The sequence below is a fragment of the Hetaerina americana genome, unplaced genomic scaffold, assembly GCF_022747635.1.
Source record: "Hetaerina americana unplaced genomic scaffold, ioHetAmer1.1.p SCAF_5, whole genome shotgun sequence".
In the NCBI taxonomy this organism is placed as follows: Eukaryota; Metazoa; Arthropoda; class Insecta; order Odonata; family Calopterygidae; genus Hetaerina; species Hetaerina americana.
This window is the reverse complement of record NW_027287095.1, coordinates 54967606-54994863: the sequence shown is the minus strand read 5'-3', so window position 1 is coordinate 54994863 and position 27258 is coordinate 54967606. Positions and strand designations below refer to the sequence as shown.

Sequence of the window (27258 nt, the reverse complement as noted above, 5' to 3'; positions counted from 1 at the left end):
CCGATACTCCCTCCCTCTCTCTCTCTCTCCCGGAAACCCCTTTTATATCCCACGACAACAACACCACTTCCCCAACCACGCGAGACGACAGACTGTTTATCCTCCCCCCGAAATCGATGACCACCGTGCCTAATTGGGGAGGAGGAGGGTTGGGGGAGAGGGTAGAGGCGGAGAGAGTCACGGGCCTCAACAGGCCCTACCACCTCTCCTGCTTCCACGCGAGAGGGAGGTATGGCACCCTCCGCGGCTCACGTACCCCCCGCGAAATCCACGCCTGTCACCGCGACTATTATCGACCCTCCGGAGAATCAATCGACGCACTCCGAGGACCCCGTCCTGACTGCTTCTTCCACCGCCATACCGGGCAGCGCGTCCCCGCTCTCCCTCTTCCCCTAACCCTTGAGAACCGCTTTGTCGGGACCCGCACGTCGATGTGGATGGACACGCCTTTACGAGGGGTTTTGTTTGGGATTCGGAGTCTACTATATTGTCTTCACTCGTCGCTTCAAAAAGTCGCAAACGTTCTCAAAGGCACGGGGACGCGAAACCAACTAAACCCATCGACCTACTACTCCTTCGGATGCTACCCCTTCCTCCCTTACCCCCGATCCCATTTCCTCCACACCCCCTCTCGCACTCCCGACAACCCCCACCCCCAGTGCGCCTCCTCCTACTCCCTGCCGTTGGTGAGTTTATATCGATGGGCAGGGGGGGGGGAGGGTTAGCCGGGAACCCCTTCGATTGCTCATGTTTGCCAGGTGTAAGGCGGAAAGAGTGCAGGAGGGGAAGGGAAAGGAGGGGGTCCGACACTCCTATCGCGCTGCCCATATAATTAGAACGGAGGCTAAAAGGGATCGGGTCTCTGGGAGGGGTTTGGATGGGGGAGTCGGGTGGGAGAGGGCGGAGATGGAGGGATTGAGGGGTTTTTTTCGACGGGCTGCGATCGCCAATTGTTTTGGGCATGACTGAAGAGGGTTTTTGGACTGGAGGGGGAGGGGGAGGGAGGACATCGGAGACAGGACTTCCACGTCTCTGGTTTTCAAAATCGCTCCCGACATTTCCAGGTTATTCAGGCCGTAAATTTATTTTTACCCCATCCTCTCTCTCCCTCTCTCCCTTCTCCCACCCGGTCAGAAATTTCAGCTGGGGTGACATTTTTATGCGAAATTGAAAATTTGGCACTCGGATTGATCATAACCCTTTCTCTGACGGATCAAAACATTCGTGCGTGTGAAGAGTGCCAAGCAATTTCCGGGAAAAGCAAGGGAAATATGTAAATGCGTTATCATGGTTTTTTTATGTAACATTTTCAAATATTTTATGCATGCGGGAGGAAATGATAAAAAATATTTTCCTGTTTTATGATATCACATTCGATAAAGAATTTTGACTTAAATCTCAATTCAAATAGAAGTTTACATTAATGCTAATGTTGTTTGATAATAACATTCATGAAGGTGCTAGCGGTATTTTCCAGTCATTAGGCGCGCTTAAAATGCCAATGCTGGGGATATAATGGGTTATGGTCGCTGGTGTTAATGTTGTCATATTATATACCTTTGCTATGACATCCTTAGGTAGGTATCTACGAGGGTGGTCTGAAACGTTTCCGACCTCACAAAGATACAAGACATTTTTTCTGAAATTTTCTGAGGTCGGAAACTTTTCAGACCACCCTTGTACTCGTTTCTTTTCAAAAGCTGATAGAGCAATGAAACCTTGACAAAGCATTCTTAGGGAATGCTATAATTATAGGTGGCCAGCCTAAAAATTATCGCGGAGATTTTAATGAGTTATCTTAAACTATAAGCATTGCAGTAATTATTGATAAATCGCGGAACACATCGTGAACTAATAACAGATAATCAAATAATTTTAAAAATTCAAATAGCAACGTTTTCCAATATATTCTTAGTAGTCCAATATTTTCATGTTTCATGCATATCTGCATAAAATAATTGGCTTTGTATGCTAAATTATGAACTTGAACGAAAATAAATTGTAATCAAAGTGCCAATGTTATAAAAAGAGACGTTTCAGGCGTGATATAGTGGAATATCATAATTAATTAAAAATTTAAAAATTGGCAATATTTTCCACAAAATATTTTTGCTAATGTAATGTGTATTTTGAACGAATTTACTGAGTAAAACTATTTATGTCACTAATAATTCCCTTGAAAAATGAAAAAAATATTTATGAAGCAGTAGAAGAAAATTTTCCCCACAACCAATGATAAAAATGTATTTCCATGCGTTCATTCTTCACTTTTTTTCTAGGCACATTAAATAATAAAGGAATAAAATAAAAATACATCAATAATTACGTAAATTTTGACTAATTGTCATATGCCGCACAATATTAATTTATGTAATTTAAATTTACTGATATGGACAAAACCAAATTTCAGGAATATTGCAATTCCTTACAGAATCAATCATACAGCGACAGAAGGAATATAGGTTTCGCCTTACAGGTAGCTTTTTTTCTTTAGCAATTTTGATTTTTTTAAATATTTCTTGAGGAATTTGCTGGGGAACAAAATAATTGCTATAGTTCCGTCGTCCATAACCATATAGATATTATCAATAGATGCACGACTTATTTTCTAAAGAATTAACTTAAAATTAACGAAAAATAGGAGTACCTGTCAAAAGGTTACGCTACTTAGCCCTGGTTATTTGAGGGAACCGAAATATTTGATCATTTATCCACCTCTACGAATGATACTTAATTTATTGCACCCAATACTACTTACTACTAGTAGAAATACTTACCTCGGCATGAGAAATTGTCCTAGTTTTGCATCAAAACTTGAGAGAGAGAGAGTAGGTGGAGGAAGGGAAAAGAGGCACGCATGAGGGATTGCGCGAGGAGGAGGGGAAGAACAAGAGAGCGCTCGGCTGGGGAGAATAATCGTCAACACGGCAGCATCCCTCCGCATCCCTCGATAGGCAGCGTGACCTAGAAGCGGGGATTGTCACTTTCCCCTCCGCGCTGCCGATGCTCCTTTGCCCTTACTTACCCCTCCCCTCGCACCTTCCCTCGCCTTCCCCTTCCGCACTATTTGCTGTTTATTTCCGACCCTTCCGCCTGAACACCCCCTCGCCCCACCAACACCTACCCTCACTCCACCCTCCCCGCTCCCGCTTGATGTATCGCCCTTGACGGCCCGCGCGAGAGATGCGCCATGGACGGCGGGGAGGGGATAAAAATGTACATTCGCTCCTTTACCCCTCCCTTGCTCTCTCCTCTCTCCCCCTCCTCCCATCATCTCTCACCAGCGAAATAATGGCCCGTCTCCCCCCTATTCCGTCTTTTCCAACGTCTACCTCGTCCTTTGACCGTCTCCTTACCCACACCCTTTAGCGCCGTCACGTGACATCGGGATCGCGGGGCCCCATGGATTGGCAACCCGCTTTGAATACGTGCTTTGCGTTCGTCGCGTATTCCAAATTCAAGTGAAGAAGGGGACTAAATGGATTTCCCTTGCTAGTCCTCTTGACACATTTTTCCACCGCTTTTTCTTTTTTTTAGTCTTCTTTTCCGTGAGCGCGGGACTATTTTCTATTATCCACCGTTCACTTTCTGGTGCCCTCCGTGCTTGATTGTATTCTAACGTACGTGTAAACAACACCAGACAGCCTTGGAGAAGGAACGGGGAAACTAGAGTGGAGTATGGTCAGCCAGAAGAGGAGGCTGGAGTTCTAAACTATAAATAAATCCCGGAAAAATGGGTTACATCATTTTGCGTAATCTGATTTGGGCGTGTTGAGAAAAAAATGTTGACCCTATTTCCCTTTCTTCTCTCCTTTGACTGTATTTATATTCACCTTCTTAAAGCATCCTCGCTTAAAACCTCTCCCAGTGGGAAATATCAATTGGGCACATTTGTTTTTTTATCAATTGTCTCACGAGTTAGACACATTCTCGTACACAACATGGGACAGGATCTACCCCTGCGGTCAGTGACACGAGGATTGTCCATTTTGACATTCTGTCCCTGGTGCTGTCAAGAGATACGCTTCCAAATCCTTCTCTTAAATTCTAAAATATGGAATGATCCATAATACTACAGCTTGTAAATTGTCAGGATTCGAACTTGTCTCATTCCTCAAATAAGACGGCCCAAATTTACGGCTCTTCGCCTTGTTTCGGTGTTCAAAGTTTGCATAAACACGCAATTAATTAATGTACTCATAATTTTAAATCAGTCATACAACCAATTAAATGCTAAACAGTGTAAAAATACTATATATAGTACCGCACAGAGAGTATAGCTACTCTCTGTGCGGTACCTCTGCGTTAAATTTGCAAACAAAATCACATGAGTTTCTTTTCCGGAAATAATAATAAGTAAGACACTGCCCTAGGCGTTGCTTGGTGGAAGTCTTCATGTTGGGCGTAAATGGAAACCATGGTCGTGCAAAAATAAAATTCCAGCGGAATTAGCAAATACAGTCTTCCCTCATTTACGCTTAGTATGAAATATAAGTACCCCTATTCAGTGATACTGCCCGGAATAGTTTAAGGGGCCTGAGATATTTACGTTCTTTTGTATCAAATATATTGTTTCTCGTACCTGTATATTAAAGGATAATCACCTTAACTTACCAACTATTTAGTCAGTTTATTTATAATCAACATTTTATCTCTGATTTATGTGCTAGAAACATGCATTACTAATTGTATGCTCTCTTGGTAGTTTTATTAGATGCCATGCTTAGCATTCCCCGCTTATATTTCGATCTGATTAATAAATTTTTCCGCTGACATCAAGAGCATAATACGAACCCCAACGTATTACGGGCGGAGGGATCACGAATATAAGATTGGAGAGATTGACTGCAAGACAGACAGGTTTAAATGGTCATTTTTTCCAAAAACAATAAGGGACCAGAATGCTTGTAATCGAAATCCCCCACTAGTCGGCTCGACATAATAAGTATTAACCTACAAGGTAGCGAATGCGCATGGTTATACGATTATATTTTTTCATTTTTTTTGCAGGTTCCCCTTACCTTTCCCCATCCATTTGAAAAACCCTAACCCCCTCATCCCTTACCCTTTCCTCCTGGTGCTGTACCCCCTGCCACACACATTTTTGGTGGTTTGCAGGGTATTGATGTAAATGTAGATGTGGATTGTTTGGTCTACTCTTTTGCTTAAATTCTGAGTGCCTCTTTTGTATCCTTTACCATTAAGGTTTCTGATACCTTCGCTTTACTTACTGCTTTCTCAATCACCTTCACTATTGAAGGTGATTGAGATCCAATAGCAACGTTTACTGGTATTATTGACTTTATGGGATCCTCTAAATCTTAAACCATCATCTATCCCTTTTCACCATCGGGAGTTGTTCAAAGAATTTTTGTCATTCAAATTTTTTTCGAGATCAATATCCTCCGGGAATAATACGAGGGTCATCCGGAAAGTAGTACCCGTTCGTGCCGCATGAAGTGCTGACGACGCGAGTAGCCGCTGGACGAGGTCAGATAGCTTCAGTGGCTTGTCTGCCTTCTCTGAGCCAAGTTGCGTGACGCTAGCATTGCCTGTGTTGTTTCTGTGATTGTTTACAATGTTTAAAAAAATTGAGAACGCCGCCAGTTGTGAAGTGAGGGCAGTGATTAAATTCCTCAATGCAAGAAACGTTCGCCCATGTGATATTCATCACCAATTAAAGGAGGTGTATGGAGACAATGTAATGGACGAGTCGTCTGTTCGGCGGTGGTGTCGCAACTTCAACATGGGGAGGGGGAACACACACGACGATGAGCGTTCGGGGAGACCGTCTGTCATTACAGACCAACTGGTGAGCTCAGTTGACGAATTCGTGAGGAACGATCGGCGCGTCACAATTGATGACATCTGTGAGCATTTTCCCAATGTTTCTCGAACAATTGTTCATGAAATTGTTAAACACCATCTGCATTATGCAAAAATTTGTGCAAGATGGGTCCCTCGCGTATCTCAATGAGCTGGCGGCGAAGGACTATGCAGCAGGAATACAGAAACTTGTCACACGTTATGACAAATGCCTTAATTTGCTTGGAGATTATGTTGAGAAGTAGTTTAAAGTATCCTCTTTCAAATAAAATTTTTTATGTTTGTTAATATTTACTTTTGTGTCTTTATTTCACGAACGGGTACTACTTTCCGGATGACCCTCGTATTTCTTTTTTCATTCCGTCCCGCGCGATTTTTTTTTGTTTCTCGACATGAAATCCGCGGAAACGGATCCCCGGTGCTCGGTCGGCCTAGCCTCCAAGGGAGGAGGTAGGAGCGAAGGTACGTGTAGGAGAGAAACGGAGGGAGGTTCGTGGTGGAGACGAGCAGATTTTTAATTTTTTCGATGTGCATATGCGCCTCAAAATATAAAGTAAGGCCGTTCGATTTTCAAGGTGTGAGTTCGCAGCAATGGCTCTCAGAACTAAATATTAGATATATGCCCTCTTGACATGAATGATTACTCATGTTTACGTATTGTTAGCCATGAGCACAATTTTGTTTGAATTCGAGTTGAAAACAATGAAGAAATATCACGTCACTATGTATGAACACTTTCGAATAAAATTATCAAGTGCAAATTTCATTACAACGGATATAGTGAGAAAAATAAGAATGACAAAGAAGGCTTTTAATCGGAAGAAGCAAATAATTACGGCAAAAAGTCCTACCATATTATTCACCGATTCTTTAAAAGTTACGTATGGAGTCCTTTTTTCTACAGGAGTGAGATTTTGACGACAGGGGTGGCACAGAAAAGAGAAGTGGAGGCGTTGGAAATTTATTGCTACGGAAGAGTGCTGAATATGAACGGATAGAGAGAATAACAAATGAAGATGTACTTCGATGGGTTGGTGAAGGGGTAATCTTATTTATGGCATTTACAAGAAGAAGAGGCATATATTGAGGGAAAATATTTCACCGAAGATCATAACTCAAGGAATCATGGAGGGTAAAAATTACAGATGAAAGCCAAAGATGGGCTAAGAGAATAAAGTAAGGAAAAATCTTGGAATAAGGGGTTATGACGGAATGAAGAAACTGTCAAGAAATTAGATATAGTTGAACTGCGACAAAACTATCCTCAGATAGATAAACGATGATGATGAACCCTCTATGACTTAATTTTTGTATACTCCCTCAAACTATGAAAAAGGTTCGGTTTCTCAAAAAGTCAAATCATTAGTCACTAACTCGTATCGGCTAATCGTCAGAACTAGTGAACCTTGATCTATTAAAGAAATTTCCATGCATAGTTGGACTGTACAATTCGTTTAATTTCCTTTTCTTTATGCTCACAAAAAGGTTACCGAAGAATTAGTGATTTCGGAAGAGTTGGTTTTTGCACTGGTTGGAAAAATCAAACATTTAAGATTTCATCCTCGGGCTATTTGATTTTTGACAGCCTCCTTGTTTTTTGAAACCGAATTTGAATTTTCGCCCAGTAAACTATTATACAAATTGAATAGTTAATTCGGGTTGCTTTAATATATATATATATATATATATATATATATATATATATATATATATATATATATATATATATATATATATATATATATGTATGTTGTAATAGTAGGCTTAATCAGGAATACAATGATTAATTTTCAAGTGGTTAGTTTTTAAACACTGATAACAAGCATTAATCGAGTCGAAAGATACTCGTATACATATTTTCATATTACTTTTTAAAATCCTGAGGAAATCAGAAAAGCCAATTTTCCTTACTTTCCAGGTTTTTTGGCATTAGGACTTTGGTTGAACTGACAAATGTTTCGATTTTCTTACAGAAGTTTAGATGGCGATCATCTTTGGATGGCATATTCAACGCAACTCACTCAGCAAAAAGCGAAGGGCAATGATACCCTCCTGCTTCAAAAAAAATTAATTCCAGCCAACAATTCAGTTGATTGGAAAAAAATATGTTGCTTAATTGCTGAGGTACGATAAAATCAAAATTTCTAGTCTTCTTCTGTTGAATTAAGTCACATTCTTCGAGCCACTTATCGCCAAATTATGCGTTTATTATTCATTAATTTAAATCTAAGATCGTATAAAATCTGATGGGCTTAGTGAAATCGATTTTTACTGATTATCTCAGGTAGCTTTCAAATTCGAGGTAATTAAGGCATTCTGGTGATTGCATGAATAAATTAATGACTTAAAATAAAAAATTTGCACATTATAAACATCTATAAGAATCAATCTTAAGAGAAAAATTCTTCACTACTAAGCAGAAAACAAGTAGTCATGTCAGAGACAGCTTTAATGTTAATATGTATTATTTTTAATAATGCTATGGGAGCAATTATTATGCAACCATTAGTGGATGCACAAATACGTTTTTTTGCTTTGGAAATCTTCCGGATTGTTCTTATCCTACATGGAGACTTATGCGATAATGCAAGCTTTCTGAAGTCGCCCCATGTTATTTTAGGCATGTTTTTTGTTTAACTCTTTAAGGAGCTTAGTCTCTGAGGAAACTGGAGGCAGCATATATCTCACCCACTTCATAATCCTGATTCATCCATTTTTTACGCGACGAGCAAAGACGACCCTGCCATTTTTTTTCGCAAATGTTGATTTAATGTCACTATTCTTCATGCACAGTGTAATGACGTCCGTTCTGTTAATCAAACACTCTCCGACCCCACCCCCTTACCACGACCCTTTGGCACTCTTTCATGCTCAGGGCCACCAGTCCTTCGCCTGCCCTGTTTTTTTTGCGATCCCACTCCAATTCATACCTAACCCCTTCTCCCTTTCTCACCCGTTAGTACAACTTTTTTTTTTCACCTCCAGATAGCGTCTTTTTTGCTCCTCTCACTGACTGACCCAGCTACTCTTGAAAATTATACATGCACATAATCATTCAAAGGAGACTGAATAATACTTCTTGCCTCCAGCTCCGCAGTCAAATTTCCCTAAGTTAACAATAACTCCTTCATTCTCTTTCCATTACCCCTTACTTTGAGCCGGCTTTTAAGGGCACCCCATTTGATAATGGTTGGCTCAATTTAAATTTTTATTAGAGAATTTCACACTCGATTATAAACTTAACATAAACTTTAAAGACTAGGAAGCATGGCTTTTGGAAAATGGACTCATTCCTTAATATTCCATTTCTGAACTCCGATTTCTGCTATTTGGATTTTAATTCAATAGGACGTGTTCCTTGAGTATCCCTAACCGTTAGGGTTTCCGATTGGACATTGTGAAACTGGTTCAAAGATAAGGAAATAGAAGATTAAAAATGTTCTTAACAAATTTATTCATGCAAATGTTTCGCCATATTTAAACTGAAATGATTAATCTTGCTAACTATCACGAATAGCAACCGAATATATTAGTAACGAACAACTGAAGTATAACTGGACTGCCATGAACATTTAAAAAAACACTTTTGACTACATTTGTACTTCCCGAGAGGAAAAATGAGGAATTTTGGACGCAGGAGTGAGCCGACAGTCTTCGTAACATGTGAAACTTCCCGTGTCCAACGGAATTACAACTTCTTTCCTATTAATCAGCCTTTTGCTGCATTGTTTCCCACACGTTCGAGTGAAGTCGTCCGTCGAGAGGTGAAGTTGACTCACGGCTTAGTCGCGTGAGCTTAAAACAACTTTAGGCAAAGAGGCCATCATGAATAGGGAGAGCGTTAAATTTTCTTTTATGTCTGAACTCTTTTCATTTTCTACCACTCGTTTTAATAAATCAGGCTTCCTGAGGGTCCTAGAAAAGTTTTTCGTTCCCATTCTCATCCCAAAACCTGACTTAAAGTTCATTCCTCCGATTTTTTCTTCGCACAACCTTTTCGTTCTTGGCCATTTTAAGTGCTGCATGCGAATTCACTCGCTTTGCCTTGGCGAACCCCTCGCGAGTCACACGGCCTCATTTTTCATTTGGTAATTTTTTCCTACCTTTGCTTTCACACTTGCGCTTTATAACTTTTTTCATACCGTCAACAAAGGGTTGAAGGGAATTAATAAGCCAGGGTAAAAAAAAATTAAATTTTCACGCAAGTGAGAAGCATTTTTCTAGATCCCTATCCTGGGCTTCTCGTTTGCACAGGCGAAATCCTGTTGAAAGCCAATTAAAAAAAAAATCTTTTGAAGAATTTGACGCAATTCAATAAATTTTCATTATTATCATTGGGCGATACTGTTTTTTAATGAATTTTTTCTTCAACTGAGTAATATTTTTACCTGTTTGGAATAAAATTTTCATAATAATTTGTTAAAAAATTTACGCCTATTGATAATATAAAAATGTATTAATGTGGTTTACCACCAAAATAAAGGTTAAACACGATTATGAATTACGAACTGCGTAACATGCTCTCAATGAGAATGATCCCTTCTGTTAAATAGGCTGACTATATATTATTGTACAAGTCAAAATACTGTACCGGAAAAAAAAACACTGCAACAAGATTTCGAGTCTTTGTGTCCTGTCGATCTCCTTGCAAAGGAAATCTAATGTATAGTTCTCGGTTTCGTCTAAGCGTACATACTTTCGTCTCCAACAATTAATACCAAAATAACTCATGAAGTACAAAAAGATGCAACCAATGCGATGAACTTATATCTCGATACCGAAATACTTTCGTCTAAGTGATGAATATTTCGTTTGCTTTTTAAGACATATGCTCACAAAATCCAAGCATTAGAAAAAGATTTCGAAAGAAGTAAAGCGAATTATGATCAGAATAAAAAGAGTGACTTTAAAGTCGTAATTACTATACTAAACGCTCGTTTGTTTCTACTAATTTACATTACTAGACTAAAATGAAGTCTATTAATTCATAAGTTTCTTATTATTAACAGTAACTAATAATTGAAATATGTTTTGAATAGACACACACCGGTTTCAACAAAAACAAGGCCAAAATGCTTGCGGCAAAGATATTGTTTTGGATTAATTTATCAAATAAGAGGCTTTACATACTGTGATCTCAAACAAAGGATAGGGGTGGCAGCCGGGATTGTACTATATTCGTCAACTGAATGTATGTCGAGTCCGAGTTATGCCTTCTTCGTTCTCAAGCTTTGTGCTTTTCCTCGTACTGTATATATTTTGAAAACTGCAGGCGACTCATGAAGAATAACGATCCCGACTACTGTATGAATTTCAAACTCCGTTTAGGGTTTAGAACGAAATGAGCTTCATCCTCACCTTTCAAACCAAACTAATGGTTGATTGGTTGTGGTTTTGAAATAATATATCTTAATAAATTTAAGGAAAAACAAATGCGTCTAGGTATATAATTTAATAATAGAGTCATGAACTTACTGGTGTTACCATTATACGCGTGAGATGGGAAATATAACTATAACCAAATTTGAAAAGGACTAAGTCATCGTAAAATTTGAATGGATTTTACAATTACGATCGCGATTATTCTTTGGGGCTCGGCGTTCAAACCGATGCAATGCGATACAGAGGAGAGAGAAGAGAAGAAGAATAACATGATCGTCACGTGAGGCAATAAATCCGTTGAACTGTGTATGAAGCATCTGAATCGTACATTTTATAATTTAGCGAGTTTTATTTTTGTGTTCGAAATCGTTTCAGTAGAACCTCAAAATTAAGTTCCTACAATATGATAAATGGATCCCAGGCCCTTTACTCACGCTTTGTAACTGCTAGAGTTTATTTCAGACATTCCTGCAGTGATTTGAGGATCCAAGAAAAAAATAAGGCTGCAAGGCCTGCAATCGCATTCCAGTCCAAAATCCCTTTGAATTCTACAATCGCACCGTCACAGCGGGTTGAATCGGAAGAGCCATCCGCTCGGGTAAGTTCCCGCCCGTCTTGTGATTAATAGCACGGCAAGACATGAGCAACGATGAGTAAAGTGAGAGGCTCTTCCCTCTCCGATTCCCATATTTCCCTCCTCCTCTTCCTCTTTTCTCCTTCCCCTCCCTCCGCCCCAGCCTCCGGGAGCATCATCTCCTCACGGCCATCTTTTTTCGAAAGTTCTCACGCCTCTCTCTTAATCAGTTTACTCTCTCCATCTTTTCCCCTCCCCCTTCCCAGCCACGCACCCCCAAAACCTCCAGCCCTTCCTCCCTCTTCTTTTTCGAACCCATTTCCCTTCTCTTTTTTTTTGTTTTCTCTCCCCTTTTTTAAAAGCCAGCCATCTCCATTTTAACGCCGGGAATAATCGATAACACAAAAAGACAGTCAAAGGAAAAAAAATGAGGCGTCGCAGGAGAGAAACGGTCGAGAACCGAGTGATTAAATTCTTAGCTACTTGGATATTACTTGCCGATAATTTCACATTCCTTACGCGATTAATTACGCGTTTTTTTCGATAACGTAAGGCATGAAAATCTATATGGAAAAATTGGATTTTAGCGGAATTTAAAAAATAATAATGGGAAATAAACTGCGATTGAATAATCAAAACCTATTTGGTTGTGTATTGGTTAACTGACTTTGAACCAATACGATGAAATAATTTATTTATTCATTATAAGTCCGAAAACAGCACATTTTGGCCTTTACATCGAACTATTATCAACGATAACAATGGTCATATTCATAAACACCCAAGCCCTAGGTGGAGGAAAACTCACCCAGGCGGGAATCGAACCCGCGACCCTTGGAATAGCAGACGAGGACAGTACCCCGCCGCCACCGGGGTCGGCGGGGTCATTCAATGATTCCATTACGAAATTATTCTATTTTCCAATTACGTGACATATGATGGGAGAGCATGTTTGGATGATAATTCTTCACGAAGATTACTTTATTTTACCCTGGTTATCTGATCCTAATATTCAAAGAACTGTGAGAGATGCCGCGACAGTAATTTTTTATACGGAGTCGTCCGCTAACATGCATTTAAGTGAAATAGACATTTCATAGTGCAAAAATCATTCGCTCAAGGCAAACGATTTTTACACTTTTAAATTTCTGCATATTGAATCCAATATGGTTAAAGAATTTTTTATACTTCCAAAACTAATCCAGCAGTCATCCCAAAAGTTGGCTTTGATAGATGAGTGGAGACTTTCCGCGAACTAAGCCCGAAAATGAATGGAATTGGCAATGAGCAGGGTATGGGTGGTGGACATCCTTTCTCTATACCAACCGGTTTTCCACGAAGTTCAAATAACCAGAAAATAGCGCCACTTAGATTTTTAACGAAGATTTCCGGAGTCATCACGAAATTAGCCGAGATTGAAACAAAGAACCCGGTACCGAGACTACATCACTAAGATGCCAAACTTAACGCTTTTCAAAAACAAAACCATGTGTTTTTATACTATGGTCTATCTTTTATTTTAATGTTAGATATGTTTTAACTCATAATTACCTCAATTTTTTCCAAAACTTCCAACCTTGCTATTGATATTCTGTAATTATTCCATCCACCTCTTTGCAACCAAACTGATGGAGACAAAATATTTAAAATTTTTCATGAATGGTTTTAATCTTAAGTATTGCTAAGAGCAATTTAAGTATATTTTGCTACATAGGCAGTGGTTGGAAACAGACATGCACGATGGAACATTTAAACATAACGCATAAATGATGCCGCGAGGCATGATGTCTTTCGGACCGAGGTTTCGATTCACGAAGTGGAGAAGAATTCAAGCAATGCCCTCAGTGATTTAAACATGATGGTTCCGGCCACGGCCGGATGCGACAGGTCACTGTAGCCCCGACGGTCCCCTTTAAAATCATTTACATTCCTACCCTGGGCTCTTTCCTGGCGCCTTTCTTCACGTAATGCACAGGCGGGGATGTAGAATGGAAGGGACATGGCTTCCCAAAATATTTCATGGGGAATTTTTCCACCAAAAGCAATCCCTTACTCTCTCTTTTTGCAGCGTAATTAAAAGGAGCAACGTCCCCACCAAATAGCGTAACACTTCCATAAAATCTACAGTGACCGCATTTTCGTCTATTCTAATGATATTGCACCATATTCCAGTGCCCACAACGCTTTCTTCTATTTAATCGATACTGAATGTAAAACTATGTGTGTGTAATAAAGGAATAAAATGCTCTACCTCGATGAAATCAGCCATGACTTTAAATGAGAACATGAATTATGATGAAGTAGCACACTAACTACAGAAAGAGTTTGAAAACTAGTATTTCGATATTATGGAGGACACTAAAAAAAAGAAATAGTGCTCTGAAACAGCGTAACTACCAAAGAAATAATACCAATATAATTATTAATTTCTTGCAGCACTTGCCATTTATAAATACGTTATCCGGTTTATCAGTAAGTTTACCTGCACTCACCTAAAAAAATTGCACTATATTTTCTGCAAACGGATCATTCAATCCACCTTATTTCTAAACTGTGTTTTCTATATAGTCTTGATAAATACATTTAATATTGTCGTTTCACTTGGGCATTGGCGAAGCATTGATTGTAATAAAAAAATTAATGCATATCGACTTTATACTAAAAATATAAACATTAGCCATTCAGTTGCGTTTCAAAAAGTTGAGGGATAAAGTAGAACATTTCGCTGATCAGGTACCTCGCTCACTCCGTACTAATACCTTCGTTGAGAAATAACGATTCAACTCTTGGCTGGGGGCATTTATACTGGAGTGCCTCTTTAGAAAATTTGTGGCCTATCCACTTCAACGGCATTTGAAAAACTGCTGCTGATTCCTCCTGCGAGGAAGGACTCCCAAAACGCATTCCTCACCGCTGTGGAGAGGGAGGAAATGGGGAGGAAGGGAAGGGGGATGGGCGGTCGGATTCCTCTCTTTCGAGGTGCGCCGGGCGGACAGCGCTCGAGGGAAGTCGACCGAGGGTATGTGGCATGTACCGTTCGTACGTGCATCTCGTTCACTCATGTGAAATGAATGCCTCAAGGGTATCGATGCATCTAAACTATCGAAAGAACCCGTGCAAACGACGCCGCATTTATATACAAGGCATTCGGCATTCACGATGTCGCTACTCCCGACTCGACCTAACCGAAATCCGAGAAGGCCAAGTAAACACATTGCATCAAGATGGCTGATTCCTTGTCCAAAGTGGTGCCCATGGCTTTCGGGAAGTGTCGTAGCCGCGATGTCATTGACACTTGTGATTCCACCTAGTGCGTTGCTTCAGGGCCTTCGCAGCATGGTCTCCTCGCTGAGACACGCGAAGTAGCGTTGTGCGGAAGGACTATCCGAGGAATTCAGATTGGTGAAACGTTTTTGGAATTTGAGCGCTCGCATCCGTAAACCAATTTACGATATAATTTATAATCTTGAAGCGAAACCAAACTTAGAGAAAAAATACAATCATATTTAACGAATTTATTCCTTAATTGATGATTGGAAGTTTTTATTATTTCACAGTTTTAAATAGTTTACGATGTAGTTTTACAAATAATCGTCCTTGTCCCATCAAAACCATAGGCTTGGCTGAAGGATTCAATTATAACTATGCACTTATACCATAGAAAGGACTTCATATGCTTGCAATAAGTTTTGTCAAATAAGTTTTTTTTATGAATTACAGTAAGTTAGTGCGTCATCAGAGTGTTAGGTATATTAATAGTAACGAAAGTGGTCAAGTTTATTTTAGAAGTGTTGTGAAAATAAATAAATCGATAAATTATGCATAATCTGAATAACACAGTATGCTTTATGAACTATTTCAGTCTGCATCATCATTGTGGGTTCTATAATTATCTTTCCGTAGTTCGAAAACAAGCTCAAAATTATGGCATAGAGCTCGCCTGTCTCAGTTGTACGCTAGACTCCCTTCAGGTATCTACGCACACTGCCGGCACTGAACGGGGTGAAACATCCTACTCTCTAAGTTAAGGTCCTGAGCGTTTCACACGATAAACCCCCCCTCGACCCATCTTTTGGTATCCTGTGACCAAAATCGATATAGAGTAATGATTTAGACGTTATTCTCCGACACGATAAACATAATTGCTCCAGGCCCACATAATTGCAATTATTTCGTGACAAAATTCGATGTTAGAAATGAGAGCTTACACATACCAAATTTGCATTTCAGTGTGATGAATGGTTTCGCTCTTATTATCTCAATGGGATGACGTCGCAGGAGGGTCGCCGACGATGCGCGGCCGTATAATATATCCCGTCCTCAGGTCCACGGACGTGTGAGCCTGACCATTAAAGCGCTCTCCGAGCTACGGGGACATCCCTCAACAGCTACGAAGTGTGTGTGTGTGTGTATGTCAGCCTCTCCAGTCGACCGCCTGTCGGGGACATGACCGCTTTTCATTCCAGGATCGCCGGTGAACGATGCGATCATAATGTTGGGCCGTGCGCTCCATCCATGTCACCCGCGGGAATGGAGCGGGCGCAGGCGACTGACCACCGAAAGGTCGTCTGGCACGAGACCACCGAACGACATCCCCGTCCGAACCTCTCTCTCTCTCTCACCCCTAACCTCCCACACACTCCCGCTAACCATCATGTGCGAAGCACATTAAAATTCACGGCCTCTCGTGAATCGATGGCGTGGTAGGCGCTCGAATCTTCTTTCACGAGGCATGCATTACTTTTTTCCCCGTCCACTTTGCCGCTTGATTTCGAGCCTTTTTCATTTTGGAGTAAGTAAACTTAAAGCCGTGGCCGCTAAGCGACTCGTTTTATTAAATGTGCCGGACTAGAAAGAATACAAATGAATAGCAACGTAATTCGTTGGGAGTTCTTTAGCATTCCTCGGCCATTGGAATTCCGACAGTAGTGATGCCGAAATTCGACTAGAAAACATATATTCCTCTTCACAACCAATGTTTGGTAGGTATGTTGAAGAGGTGTGGTAGCCTAGTAGGTAGAGCGTTTGCCCACTGACCGGATGGCCCGGCTTCGTTTATTGTAGCCTGTAGGATTTAATAAATTTCACGCGGCATATGGTTTCTAATGTTGACATACCACGCATTCGATCTCTTTGGGAGGACATGGGAATGCTTTATAAGAGACACAAAAGGCTAGAAAGGAGAAAGGGAAACTTCAATGATAAGAGTAATATTGCTAATTGCTTTATTCATAAATAAAATAGTTTTTCCTTAGCTCCCATTTTTTAAAGTTTAAATTTCAAATTACGAGTTGTATATTTTATTTACATCATATTTCCGGGCGTAATATTCAAAGAGAAACAATTTGTTAAGGGTTCGATAGAGATGTTATGAAATTACGTCCCATGGAGTCTTATTTATTGGTGATATCGTACCAGAGTAACTTAAAAGCGCTGCAAGCATTCTCATCTTGGTTTTAAAACTAATCAGTAAGAGATTCGTCGCGAATACAATGAACTTTCATAAGAGTGCAATAATATTATTTTATTGCGCGATTCTGGTTCAGTATTCGCCTATTTCAAAAGCGAAGATGGAACATAAAACGTGAAAACTTTCGGATCTAAGGTCTGGTTACGTATTCGTCAAATATCAGAGAATGTAAAGTAGAGGTAGCCCTCGATGAAGACCAGTTTGGATTGAGGAACTTTAAGAACACAGCTAGAGCTAATTCGTCTCTCATAAGATTTTCAGTGGAGAAAACAGAAAAGGATCAATAAGGAATTTCCAGGAATCACGAATATGAAAAAAAACAGATTCTAAAATGTCGAATTGAACAGAAAACTGTTTTATGAAGGGCAAGTAGGGCCTTATATCGAGAGAAGAGTGACAACTTCCTATGTGAATTTGACTAGAATCGAACCTTTACCATTATTGATGAGGAGTAATAAAGGAATGTGGGGAGGATATGCGCTTTCATTCTCCCTCAAGCAAAAAGACAGACCTAGTATCCCCATTGGAAAGGCGTAAATTTGTTGAGAAATATTTTTACGGAAACAAAATTTGTATCGGTAAATTTTTCCGAAATAAACCAGCGTCAGCGAGGTAATCCCCTTTAATACAAAAGGCCAACGAACTTTTAGCGTGCCCCAATTCTTCGAAACCGTTGCTTCATGAAAATTGGTCAACAGAGACGATGTTTATCTCGCGGTTTCCCCTACTCCCGGACACTTCGATCGGAAAAACTCAAGGGTGCAGTTACCAAGGGAGACGTGCTGTCGAATACCTTTTAAACTCTCTCTGAGGAATTATGAATGACAAAATTATTTATCACTGGAAAAATTTGTTTCTATGCTAAAAAAAACCGTATCAGGGAAAAATATCTGTAAACTTATTTATTATTTATGGTAGCTTAAGAATATCGTCGATAGAGAAAAATTAGTGAAAATCATTATTTCTGACCTTGAAGGTATTCATAGTCATAGAAATAGATTACGCTCCTTAAGTTAGCTTTATATGCTCTGAATATTATCAACTCTTTCAAGATAGTTAAGAACCGTTTGCTAGGTATACCTGCAATAGCTAGGCCATATACCCAACCCCTGGCCTTAGATACCTAAGATAAGAGGTTAGTCAACTTAAGGAGGAAACTTATAGCTAGGAATGCTAGCATCCTTTCCTTAGATTCAAAATATGCATAATATTTGTCCGAGCAATTAATATTCTACTTGCTATTAAAGAAGAAGGGAGTTGGAAGAAATTCTCAAAGCAAAACAAGAAAGTTATCCAAATAGAATTTTAAGGAAAATCATTTCCTTCATAAGAAAAATACGGATATGGCTTGAAATAAACGCTCGCTGATTACAAGATGGTTTGTATGTGCGGCGACGGAGGATAGAGGGCACTCAAGGATACAGAATGGCGGAGTGGGAGGGGCCGGGTGTGTGCCCACAATGGCTTCCGGGATAATTTTCAAAATCAGCGCCATTCCATCGAGTGCTCTTGTCCCAATCTCGAACCGTTCAAAAATCCCCATTTTTGCATTCAAGTGCGAATAAGTAATTAAGCGTAAAATTCAGGGTTTTTGAGTGCCGTTTTTCCATTAAAGGGGAGCGGTGAATGGTGACCGCCTCTTACATATGCGGTCGGCAACATGCAAGAGGCTGCATTACTCATGTATGCTAATTTAATACCCCCTGATTCGCAGATTCAATGACGGAGTGATCGATACCTCGAGCACACATCGGTATTTTTAAAGATCACGAGGAATCACTAACGTAAAGCAAACCGTGTTTGAGAAATATAGTAACCTGGTTGCCGAAATAATTCTGGTTTGAAATAAAATTTTACCTTAAATCACCGCTAAATCTGTATGTGAAACGACACATACACACACAAAATATAGGTACACACACGCACCGGTAAAAAAAAATTTTTTAAAAACGATTTATAAAAATAAAAAACTCGCTTATATTTCGGTGGCCCCAGCAACCTTCATCAGAGTGATAGCTGTTACTAACAGTTACATTTACTCATTGTGCTCTGATGTAGGTGGCTGTGGCCCCCCGAAATATAGGTGAGTATTAAACATTTTTATTAATCTTTTTTAAAAATATTTTTTACTCTAGTATCTATATTTTTGCGTGTGAATTGAGCATCGGTGAACCACTGACGGTTGTTTGTTTAAAGAGACAATACTCACAAGGAAATGCAACAGAGAACGAAAGATTGTGTCTGCCCACGCGCATTTAAGTAACCTAATTCATAAGTATGGATATTAGCCATAAAAAAAGTATCTGATTTGAATTCTCTTCGAATCCGGACCGCGGAGCTTTACGATCCAAAAAGATCCTGAGAAAAATTCACATTCATTGAAGATGGATGGCTAGGCCGGGCATAAATGGCTTCCTGAGCAGCTCCTCCAATATCTTGATTCTCCCACATGACGGTCAGGTGTGTTAGATTCTTGCAACACCAAGCCCAACACCAAGGTGAGAACTGACCCTACCACCACCGAGGTCGACAAAACAGTATTTAAAAAAATTAAAATCATAGCTTAAGCGAACTCTAATTAAAGTGATTTGGAAAAGAGATGGCTGACGTTGGCGTGGGTCTGGCGATCGGGTAGTGTCTCCCACGGGGCATGTCATGAAGAGGGTGGGAAGAAAGGATATATATACGGGTATATATGGGTGAGGGAGCTCTAGAAGCCTCCCCCTCAACCCTTCACCCGAACATCCCGAGGATCCCACCCGTCTCTCTCACTCGGCCTCGCTTAAACTTCACCCACATCTGCCCCCGTTTTTTTTCTTCGCGGCCTCACGTGGGATGGCCCCGCGGAGAGGATCATTTTTTTTCGCCCAAACCCAACCCGTCCGTCCTCTCCCTCTCGGCCGTCACTCCGTTGAATGGATGGCCCCGGCCGCCTGTTGGTCCCGGCCGCAGCCGCCGACGCGTCTGCCTACGAGCCAACCGCCACTCCGGGTGCGGGAATAATCCTGGTGGAGAGGGAGCGACCACCACGGACGTCCACAGGATGATTGCTGGACTCTTAAGGGGTGGGAAACCCTCTTCCATCCCCTCCTGATCAATCGAGACGGTCGGTGCCGGAGAAGGAATCGCACTCCACCGTTTCCGTGGGAGTGTGTGGTGACGCTCGTTGGCGTCAGTAACTCAGTAAATATTTTCTGGTGGTTAAACTTGAATATATGATTGAGCCGAAGAACCACGCCCTCAGGCGACGGGCAATAGTTTACACCAAAAAGGAAGAAAAGTAACCGAAACGGTCGTAAAATACGATTGAGACACCTCACATCAATCTTTCATCAATATTTAAACGAAATACTCAGTGAGATATCAAGTATGTTACGTTATTTCCGAACGATGGAAAATAACATGATAAAAGGTATCTATCAGTAATTAAACCAAGTCTTAGGCCGACAGTAATAAATTTGCATCGTATAGCATGATTTCAAAAAGCTCATTATTCCTCTTGAGGGTCAGTTCAATTTTCTATCAATTACTGCCCTCAAATGTGATAATCAATCATCTTAAAAATCATTACTCATTATCATATTCCAATCTTGCTCTCCAAATTATTTTTAGAATATTTAAATGTGTCGCATAATTAATTAATAACGAGGTGATTAAACGTAAGCTGTTGAGTTTTCGTCACTGTTTTCCAAACCATTTTGATATTAAAAAAAGTTAATGGAAATGTAATTTGCCAGCGTTTTTTTTTAAGGAAAAGGGACGTGAGAACAAAAAGGCATGATAGAAAGTGTTGAATATAATTCCACTAAGTACAAATTTGGTTAATGAGTTGCAAGAACGCCCAGAGAAAACGTAATATTCTACTTAAAAATCAGAGCGTAATAGTGTTCTTTCGCGGAACTATGCTAGGAAATGCTAACATAATGACCAGATCAACATGATAATTGCCTCTTTATTTCACTCTCTCTAACGTAATCCATATATTTGGAAAATACTCTCTTTCTCTCGTTTTACTTCCGCACTGCCAAATGTGTTGCCGTTATACTAAATGCCCGGTGTTGGCAGAGAGGCATAACGTATCGGTCTTAACCTTATCCATGGCCCAGACGTTCCTCTATTATCATAACACTACTCTCGAAAGGAAATGTCACCCCTTATGAACCCTGTATATTGAAATCTAAATCTTCTTCTCTCAAGTAAGGAGTCAATTGTTTATTTCGTTCTTTTCTTTCGTCCAAATAAAACATCATCAACAAATTCACAAATTCAAAGTTGTCCGAGTTAAATGAGTAAAATAAATAAATAATAAATTTCATTAGATTAACATTTAATTTTTTTAAGCGGAAAAGGAATCCTTGCAACATTCAATATTCTTAAGCCTTTCAGCAATAAACTGAGACTATTTCTCTACATGAATTACACGTAAAAAAATAATTATGTGAATTTTTAAAATAAAACTTTTTCGCACCCCAGGTGGAATTCTATCCCGAAACTTTGGATTTGGAAAATCTCCTCACAATCAAATAGTTTGCCTAGTTTGACTGAATGGGTACACTTCAATGAGATGGCGATTTCGAAGGTGAGGGTTGTTCGTTGCGGCACAGAAAAACAAATGAAGCAAACTGTGTCACGAGCATTACACGTGCGCATAATGGCCACTTACAAAGTGGACGGCTTTTTTTTCTGATGGCTCGCTCAAGTATTCCGACTGTGGGGGACCGCGGTTCATCGTTAAGTGGCCTGAAAGCGCAACGCGAGCCCGCCTCTTAACGCCCAGCCACACCCACACGAAACTACTCCCCCTTCCACGATGTCCCTTGCGGAAGCCGAGTAATTTGGCTAAGAGGGCAACTGAACTCATAATAGTCTAGATGGCTGTTGGAGACATTCCAATATGGCGGTGCACAACTGCAAGAGAAAGGGGCTGTTCTCTGCCAGTTTTTCTCATCCTCTCTGTAGCACATGATTTTGGCCTGGTTCCTTTCCTCCCCTTATCCACTGAATAATGGGCCGTCTGCTGCCTCTTTGATTTAATTGAATTCTTGTCGCTCATAATTCTTCCCCTAGCTTTCAAAGAGACTCTCCATGAATCGAAAGTGTTAAAGATTTTGCTCAGTCCTATCGTTAATGGATCTATGGATACCTGTAAAGGGGAGTATTTTTAAGTATGAAGAAAAATATTATATGCATTTTTTCTTGAGAAGAAAGTTGAAATTTAGGTTAAAAAGGCACACTTAAGAGATCGAAACGCACTGTGTAGTAGATAGTTTTGAGATCAAGGGTCACCTGGTGTCCAAGAGTATTGACGGGGGTTTAAATAGCATTAATTTTGTATTTTATAAAGAAAACTCAAAAGCCGTCTGGGCCTATTGAATTTCTAATTAATCTTACTACATCTATTTCTCGATAATACTCTCTTCCTGACAAAGATATATCAATAGATCGATATAATTAGACTAATTATATTTATCCACCGAGAAGGAAAGAAAATGCCTCTACCATTATTAAATCGCATAAGTAATCTTTTTAAAGAATGAAAGTACATTCCCGTTTTTGCTTTGGAACATCGAGTGAGCAATCAAAAAATTCTATCTCCTATGCAGTGACCAACGCGGTTATTAATGAAATTTACAGCGAACGAAAGGGATCTCCGATGTATTTGGCACGTCTAGATTGAATTTTCTGGAAAGAAACCTATAATAACTCGGCACGTTTACATTAGCGCGGGGAATAAGTTTGAGATTTGTACCATTTCAAATGTATTAGTATACAAAAATGAATTTTTTCATTCAATTTTATAAAGTTACTTTTTTCAATTTTTTTACGCAGCATTATAAAACAAAGCTCAATGTAAAGCTTACATGGCTTAATCTCAGAATCGCTAAGCATTGAAATATTTAAAAGAAGATAAATTTTTACGTGAATGGGGGCCGATTTTTTCCCGTAAAAGTTCAATCGAAGCTGACTGAAAATATAAAGGAAATTTTGGTCAGGATAATTTTGGCAGAATGATGAGTGGCCACATTAAGCCTAACCTCCGCTTGGATAATTTACTCTCCAAATCAGCAATAAGCCATCGAAAACAAGGCGAATGAAAACGTTCACTCCAGCAGTGAATTGAACCTGAAACTCCCGTTTTCTGTCCAGTCGTTCCATTTGATTATGTGCACTGGAGGAGTGTGAGTTGTTTGGCTTACCCTACCAGAAATCGGAAGATCCAGATTCGAACCATGGCTGGAACGAATGTTTTTTTTTCAACCTCGTTCTCCCTGACCCCAACCGGGCTGGGACTCCTACTGGGAATCTTCCTACTTGAATTATTGTTACGTGTTTTATGCACAGCTTTCGGAACGGTACGACCTCCTTGGCCAGGTCAGGTCCTCTGGCCGCAGTTGGCCCATCCTCTCCTCGTCGGAAGCTCCTGCCAACCGTGGATTTCTGGAGATGAGAATGCGTGGGAAATTACGTGAATTTTGATTCCCTCACCACAAAATGTAGATTTGGGTGGAGGGTTTTCATGACGAATATAAATTAGATAATAGGGATTGGAGGAAATGTCTTTGAAACGGGAGATATCATTTGCACATGACAATAAACTAAAATCACTTAACAACTTTTAAAAATATATCTACACTTCATTTTAAAATATTTAATTTCGAGAAGAAAAATTCAAAACAGGTGGAATATTTTGCTTGCATCGGAAATGTTGTTCCAAGTGGTAAAAGTAGCTCGAGAATATTTTCACAGCCCAGGAAATTATTCATGAGGAAGAGGCGACTACTATGTGCGAATAATTCGCGATAACAAGCAAAAAAAGCCCTTCATGAGCATATTATTGCGAAACTAAACGGATACAATGACGATTGGTTCTTTCGTATTTAAGAATTGGTCGCAGATTCTGAAGATGCAGTGGACTAATAAAATGCGATATGTACAAAGAGGAAAATGCTAATTACTGACGTAAAGAGCTTATCTTTCACCATAATCGTTAGCTAGACACATGCATCACAGAAATCTACCTGGAAATAGCTTTGATTGTTGAGGAGAGTAAAATTCATATATTCAGTGAATGTAGATTACCTTCTTTCCCTGCATCACCAGCATTGGGTTTCTTACAAGTTACTAGAATTCAGTAAATTATATGCTTTGACTTTAAATGGGATTATCTAAAGGTATCACTCGAAATTTGAACCGCTAACCCTCCATTTAGTAGCCGAGTAACACCCAATGATACCACGCTCAAACAAATGATAACATTTAATAATGAAATATAAAAATAGGACAAAAATTCCCTTTAGGAAGATGACTAGATATGGAGTTCGGAAGAGTTTGTTAGGAATGAAGGATAAGCATTGGGATCACACAAGATTCGAGACTTTTAGCAAATGATTTTTCGGCTTGAGGAACTTATGAAGCCATCAATATTTTATTTGAACAAGTTAATATTTCTTTCCTTTCCTGTTACCAATTTAATCATGATGCGATAGTTCAATTTGAAATTATATAGATGAAGATTATCAAGAAAGCAGAAATTTTAAGACGTGTCCTGAGAGTGAGAAAAACAAATTTGCTCTTTTACACAGAAATCTGTGGAATTCTCGTAATGACGAACTTTTACTCCACTACATCTCGCCTGAATCTGTTGAATATATTCGGAACGTGTCCTCAATTTATTTATTGATATTTGTAAAAAATATATACTAAATATTAGGAATCTGTACGCATAAACATCTTATTATGGAAGTTAATACAATACCATTGTAACATGTAGTTAAGTGAGTATTATGTGAGTTTTACAATCGAGTTTCTTGTAGTGTAATTAATATGCAATTAACAAAAGATACTAATATTTCCACTGCTTGGGCGGTAGGTCCATTTTTTGGAAATTTCACTCAAGGGGCGAAACGAAGATAAATTATTTTAAGAGAAGTTCAAAATGTCAGCTAAATCATATCCTATAGTGTTAGAATTTGAAAAATAAAGCAATAATTAGAATTATATCTTAAAACAATAGATAAATATACACATCTATTAATCACTGTAGAAATCTTCACAAAATATCTAAAAATATAGTATGGCACAAAGGCCATTATGAATTTTCATAAAAACTTTCATCAAATTATCTTAAAATTATTGCAGTAATTAAAATATGAACGACACAAATTCAACCCTCTTGTAAATAATAATAGGCACTAATAATATGTTCTTGTTAACTTAAAGTGTATCCATTCGAACCAATATAAAAACTGAAATAATTCCTGTAACACTTCTTACGACAAGCTCAATCATTTGGAACGATTATAATGTTATTTCTTTATCACTTGCTCTTTTTTTAGTTCTTATTTCACTAAATTCGATGCATTTATATTGTAAGAAATAAAATAAGATCTAAAACTCCACCAGATTTAACATACCCTGGGCGTATTCTAAAACTACATTTTATGCTCCTTAAAATTAAATTAAACTCAAGACTATGTATGCATCCCAAAATGACCCAGAGGGACCTAAAAATATTCCGGTATATTGAATGATTTGTTATAATTCAAACTATTTACTTTTCGATAAATTATTCTGTCAAGTTCAATTAATATTCCATCCAGCCACCCATGTGAAGCTAAGCAGATGACTACGATGACAGAAACTAAAAGGAGTGGTATTTCGTAACGTCTCGACCGGATGCAATGAATTTACCTCTCTGGGAAACTTCCCCCCCCCCCTTTTAATGAGTGTAGGCGATCACTTGCTTACGCGCAGGGTCGAATAAAAAGTCGGTGAGTGGGTCGCGGGTGACGCTCGTGGGAAATCATGTCGAACTCACGCCTCCAAAATGTCCATGATACTATTTTTGCGCTCTCAGCGAGGGAAGTTGAGTAAATCATCGGAGAAGTGCCAACCTCTTTCCTGTGACTTGTAAATCCTTAAATACTTAAGTTTCAGAAATCACTCCACCCAAAATAGTTGCCAATGCTAGAGGTGGGCAATGGATCGAGAGCACGTTGAATATCTCCAGTGCTTTGATGTCGCCTTGGCAGCAGACTACTCACCGATTCAATGTCACGGATATGATGAGAAAAATAACACCGATTTCAAAATCAGATCCTGCCTGTCCGATTCCGACAAATTTGTAATGCACCAAAACACAGCGTGGTGTTAGAAACTTCGACAAAGTTTGAAAAATGAAATTTAACGGTCATTATTTTCCCAATTCGTTCTCTTTTGGCCAAAACCCCTCTCAGGTTTCAATGCTGATAAATTTACCTGAAGGTGTTGCACAGTAACGAAACCTGATTCGTGTGCTTAAGATTGTAACGTGGAATGAAAAATGTTTTTGAGCTCTTTCAATCAGGATTAACGGGAGAGCCTGGAGCTCGTGTAATATAATATGCCCAAATACGTGTGAAATTGACACATTAGTGTTTGAAGGACATTTACTTTCCCTGTGCTTGCCGTCTGTATTTTTCCAGTAAGATCTGGTACCCGAAAAATTACACAGTTTTGGTTAAGGTACGCTGAGGTGTCACTGGGAACTGGATCCTGGTCCTCCGGTCAGTGGTCAAGCATTGTACCGACTGAACTACCACGCTCGCATTAATATCAAGAATGCCTAAATAATTGTTGACCGTCAAAGTCGTCATAAATATTTAAACATTCATTCATTCAGTTTGAAAACGTGAGAAACATCTCAACACAATCCACTGATATAAAATCAAAAAAGAGTTCATGCTTCATCAAGAGGGAGGAGATTCAAGTCAAAATAATTTATTTATTTATTTATTTATTTTACAGTTACGTTGCAATTAGGCGATTTTCCTGGTGGCAACGGTCAAGTTTGATTAAAGATAACCCTTACAACGAAAATTACATACATACACGCACTATAAAAACAGATAGGAGAACAAATATTTTTACATACAATGACACTTCCCTCCACACCACCAATCTCAATGGTATTGATTAAATTTTGCAATTATTTCAGATAATTTCGCTTCTTCATTACTCGAGGCTA

At 39.4% G+C, this 27258-nt stretch overlaps 1 protein-coding gene across 5 annotated transcripts in view; it reads right to left on the bottom strand.

The window, feature by feature from the left end:
* Positions 1–27258, bottom strand: part of LOC139694042 (protein FAM184A-like) — a 392188-nt gene that overhangs the window by 203069 nt on the left and 161861 nt on the right. For 4 of the 5 annotated variants that reach the window (XM_071592452.1, XM_071592450.1, XM_071592448.1 and 1 more), the window contains exon 7: positions 23613–23690. The exons of the other annotated variant lie outside the window; for it this stretch is intronic. In XM_071592452.1, the coding sequence (XP_071448553.1) occupies positions 23613–23690 (78 nt within the window). The remainder of the gene's footprint in view (positions 1–23612; positions 23691–27258) is intronic. 5 annotated transcript variants of the gene reach the window in all.